At 42.2% G+C, this 3,789-nt stretch overlaps 1 protein-coding gene across 1 annotated transcript; it reads left to right on the top strand.

Moving 5' to 3' along the window:
- Positions 1–205: 205 nt before the first annotated feature.
- LOC126597154 (uncharacterized) lies at positions 206–3,119 on the top strand. The gene is made up of 2 exons (XM_050263920.1): positions 206–434; positions 977–3,119. The coding sequence occupies exon 2, from the start codon at positions 1,014–1,016 to the stop codon at positions 2,982–2,984; it is 1,971 nt and encodes a 656-aa protein (XP_050119877.1). The 5' UTR covers positions 206–434; positions 977–1,013; the 3' UTR covers positions 2,985–3,119.
- The last annotated feature ends 670 nt before the right edge of the window (positions 3,120–3,789 follow it).

The raw sequence follows: 3,789 nt of genomic DNA, 5'->3' as shown, positions 1-3,789 counted from the left end.
GTGACGGCCAGCGCGTCCTCCTTCGGGGCGGGGTGTATCATCTTTTGATATGGATCCAAAGTAACTAAAAATTAAACATATTTCAAAAATAAAAAGTTATTAAAAATTAGACCTATTTCAAATTTTTCCATAAAACAAATTCAACGAAACCGGTGTGGTGGCTGTGGCGCCCAACACCAAATCATCCCCCAATCCTTTTAAGCCTAACTATTTCTATTGGCCCAAAAACCCGAAACTCGAAAAAAAATAAAAAATAAAAATAAAAATCCGAACCCTAAGCCCCTAACTCCGCCAAATCGCTGCGCTCTCTCCCCCGCTGGGCCTCTGATTCGCCTTAATCGTTGAACACAATTGCGTCAGATTGTTGCATTCCAACCCAGAAACATTAATTCCACCGCCTCTTGAGATCGAGGACGATCACCCAACACACAGAGGTACGCTCCCCCAAATCATTTCTCGCCACTTTCTCCGTTTGTTGTTGTGATTGAATTCCTCTTTTACCAATTTCAGTTCTTTTTGTTTCAATTGTTGCTGTGATTGAATTGCTCGGGGCGTTTTCTGATTTGGGTTTGTAATTGTTTGGTTCGAGAAATCGGAATTTGACTTAGTTGAGTGTTTTGGGTTGGATTTTGTTTACGATTTGAACCGTTTGAATTGTGATTCGTGCTATGCCAATTCAAATTGACATTGGGTTTGATGGGTTTGATTCGGTTTTTTGGCCAATTTATTAATTTTTTAATGTTCTTGAATTGCGCCAAGCAAATGTGGGTTTGGTAGGAATTTTTCCTGAATGTTTAGGGAATTGTGTAACTGGACCTCTAAATTGTGCAGTTCTCTGATTATATGCGTGACGGGTTAATTTGATTTGGTATCGAAATGCTGCTTTGGCAGATTAATTTTTGTTAGGAACAACATGTTGGGAGATATAATTTGGTTTTGTACTGAATACATGCATCCTATATCTTCAATGCTGCAGGAATTGTTGTGTTTGCTTGCTTTCCAGTTTCGAGGAGATGTCTCCAGCATCGTCCAGATCTAAGTCTAAGGACAAGAAGGCTGTCAAGGAAACCCATGCACCTTTAAAGCCTTCAACGGGCCCTGCTAATGTAAGTAGTGGGGTCCCAGCTAGTGCATACAATCCACTTTTAGGAACCTTCCATACCCTTGAATTATCACCAACATCTTCTGTGTCGCCTCTTCACAGTAATAGTCGTTTCCGCAACATAGATGAAACAGATGACCATTCTGGGGGCTCCATTGCTACAGGAGTGGAGTATGATTCTGTTTCCAACAATGGTAGCTGGTCAGGTGAGTCGGAAGACCATAAAGACAAGACACCTAATCCTCCTACCAAGCAGGAAGCAGTCCCAGGAGTTGACAATGACAAGCGAGAGAAAATCCGTCAGAAGAATGAGAGGAAGCATCAGCGACAGAAAGAGCGGCGAGCTCAGGAGTTGCATGAACGATGCAGTGGTTATCTCATGTCAAGAAAGCTTGAGGCACTTGCTCAACAGCTTGTGGCAATGGGTTTTTCACAAGAACGGGCGACCATGGCTCTCATACTGAATGAAGGCAGAGTAGAGGAATCAGTAGCTTGGCTTTTTGAAAGTGGTGAAGATACTGATAAGCCAAGGGATCAAAACTTTGGTGGGGGTAATTTGAAAATTGACATATCAGAAGAACTTTCCCGGATTGCAGATTTGGAAACACGGTTCAAGTGCTCAAAGCAAGACGTTGAAAGAGCTATTGTATCCTGTGAAGGTGACCTTCAGAAGGCTGCTGAAAGCTTAATAGCGTCAAAGCAAGACCCACCCTCTGTATCACCTAAGCCTGAAGAAATTGGTGATCCTCCAACAGGTACCAATGGCAAGCTTCCCGTTGCTGTTAGCCAGAACTTGAGGCCACAAACAAAACCTAGTCCTCCTCCAACTATACAACAAAGAAGAGACGACAAAGTCTTTAATTACACAAAACAAGCAGCTGCAGTCGGAGGGTCTTTAGAATCTGCAAGTAAAACTATGCAGCCTCTGAAGGGAGGACAACCAAAGTTGGAGTGGACGAAACCCCAACCGACACCAGTTCCGGCTGAGAGAAGGTGGACAAATTCAGGATCAAACCCTTCAGTTTCCTATTCTTTGGCATCACCTTTGCAGGTATCAACTCCACCAGCTAAGATGGAAACTCGTTATGTAGCTTTAGGGGGTGAGATGAAGAACCTTCCGCCTGTAACAGTAAGGGAACCGGTTATTATGATGCAGCGCCCTCAATCTGTCAATATAAAGCAGGTCCCTGCCATTAGTATGAGCTCATCGCCTCCTGGATCCGCTGCCAGTTGGTATCCTTCTACTAGCATCGAAATGATGAGGTCCAATGGTTTTATGCCCCACATGCCTAGCAATAGAAGCCTCAGCCCTAGTAATTTGAGTTCAAATCAGATGTATCACCAGTTTCAGTATCAACAACAACAGCAGCAGCAGCAGTTTGTTCCTGGAAGTAGCGCAGCTGAATCCCCTGGAGCAAGCCGAGGTAATAATCTATGGAGTAGGGCAGGTGCATCTCCAACACTTGGTGCTGCTTCCTCCCTTGGACTTTTCTCAGGGTTAGGTTCAGTTGGCTCATCAGGGGCAGCTTCTCCGGCAGACTGGAACGCTGGTGGCGGCTCATCTGGACAAATAGATTACACTAACATTGACTGGAGTTTGGATAGAGGTCTGTCTGCACCAAGGCCCAAGGGATTGTGGACAGGACTGCCTTCTATCATGAAGAGCAATCTCAACTTTTATGATTCAAAGCCTACTGGTTTGGGTGCTCAGCCTGGAATGGGAGCGGCTTCCTCTAACATGAATGACATTTCTTTTGTGGGACTACAGGATGGACCTGCTAATGTTGAAGCATCAGCCGCAGCCTCCAGAGAGTGGACTTCGCCATTTGAAGGAGAGGATATTTTTAGTTTACCCAGACAGTTTGTTTCTTCTTCTCTGTAGGCGAGAGGAAAGTATTTCAATGAATAAAATTCAAAAAAAAAAAAAAAAAAGCAAAAAAATTGTGCGAGATTTGATGTTGGTGTTGGTGTTGATGCTACAGTGTTCCTTGTTGATGGATAACCTTTCAGTAGAAAAGCATCCCTGAGTCCTTTGCTTGATACTTTCCTTTTGATAATTTTTGTGCATTTTGGCAGAGAGCAATAAATACCCTACAGCCTCGTTTGCCGGCTATAATCAAGATACGTTGAAGAAAGAAATGTCCTAACTTGAATATGATGGTACTGATACACGGACCAATTGAGATTATAAAAAGCTGAGGTTTGAAGTTTGAGTTAAACACAAATAGCCCTGGCGTGAATTTTTAGGAAACAAAATCATTAAAAAAAATGGAAAACTAACCAAAACATCCTCAAAGATTTCATTTTAATCATAAGGACAAAACAATTCAATAATACCCAAAATAGGCATGTAAAAGAAGACAAAAGAGATAGTACTTTAAGAGAAAGAGCATTTCAGGGATATCACATGCAAAAGTTGGGCACCAAGAGATAACCATGCAGCAAATTCACATGCAAAATGAGACAAGCAAGTTCACAGGCAAACAAAAAATCAGGCCACGTTTCAGAAACAGTGCTGACAATTTCAGCAATAGTAGAAGCATAGTGACAAATGACAAGTACCAAAGAGGTGTCCACACCATTTATTTATAAATAATTTTAATACCATTGTATCCTGATTCAGTCTATATAAGTGAAGTTTCATTCATTGTAAATATATACCTCTTAACATCCCAACACCTGAACAC

This window comes from Malus sylvestris, chromosome 13 (genome assembly GCF_916048215.2).
Source record: "Malus sylvestris chromosome 13, drMalSylv7.2, whole genome shotgun sequence".
In the NCBI taxonomy this organism is placed as follows: Eukaryota; Viridiplantae; Streptophyta; class Magnoliopsida; order Rosales; family Rosaceae; genus Malus; species Malus sylvestris.
This window is presented reverse-complemented; position numbering and strand designations above follow the sequence as displayed.

What these genes read in the sequence shown, in the direction of transcription:
- LOC126597154 (XM_050263920.1), top strand. Translation starts at nt 1,014, where the DNA reads ATGTCTCCAGCATCGTCCAGATCTAAGTCTAAGGACAAGAAGGCTGTC.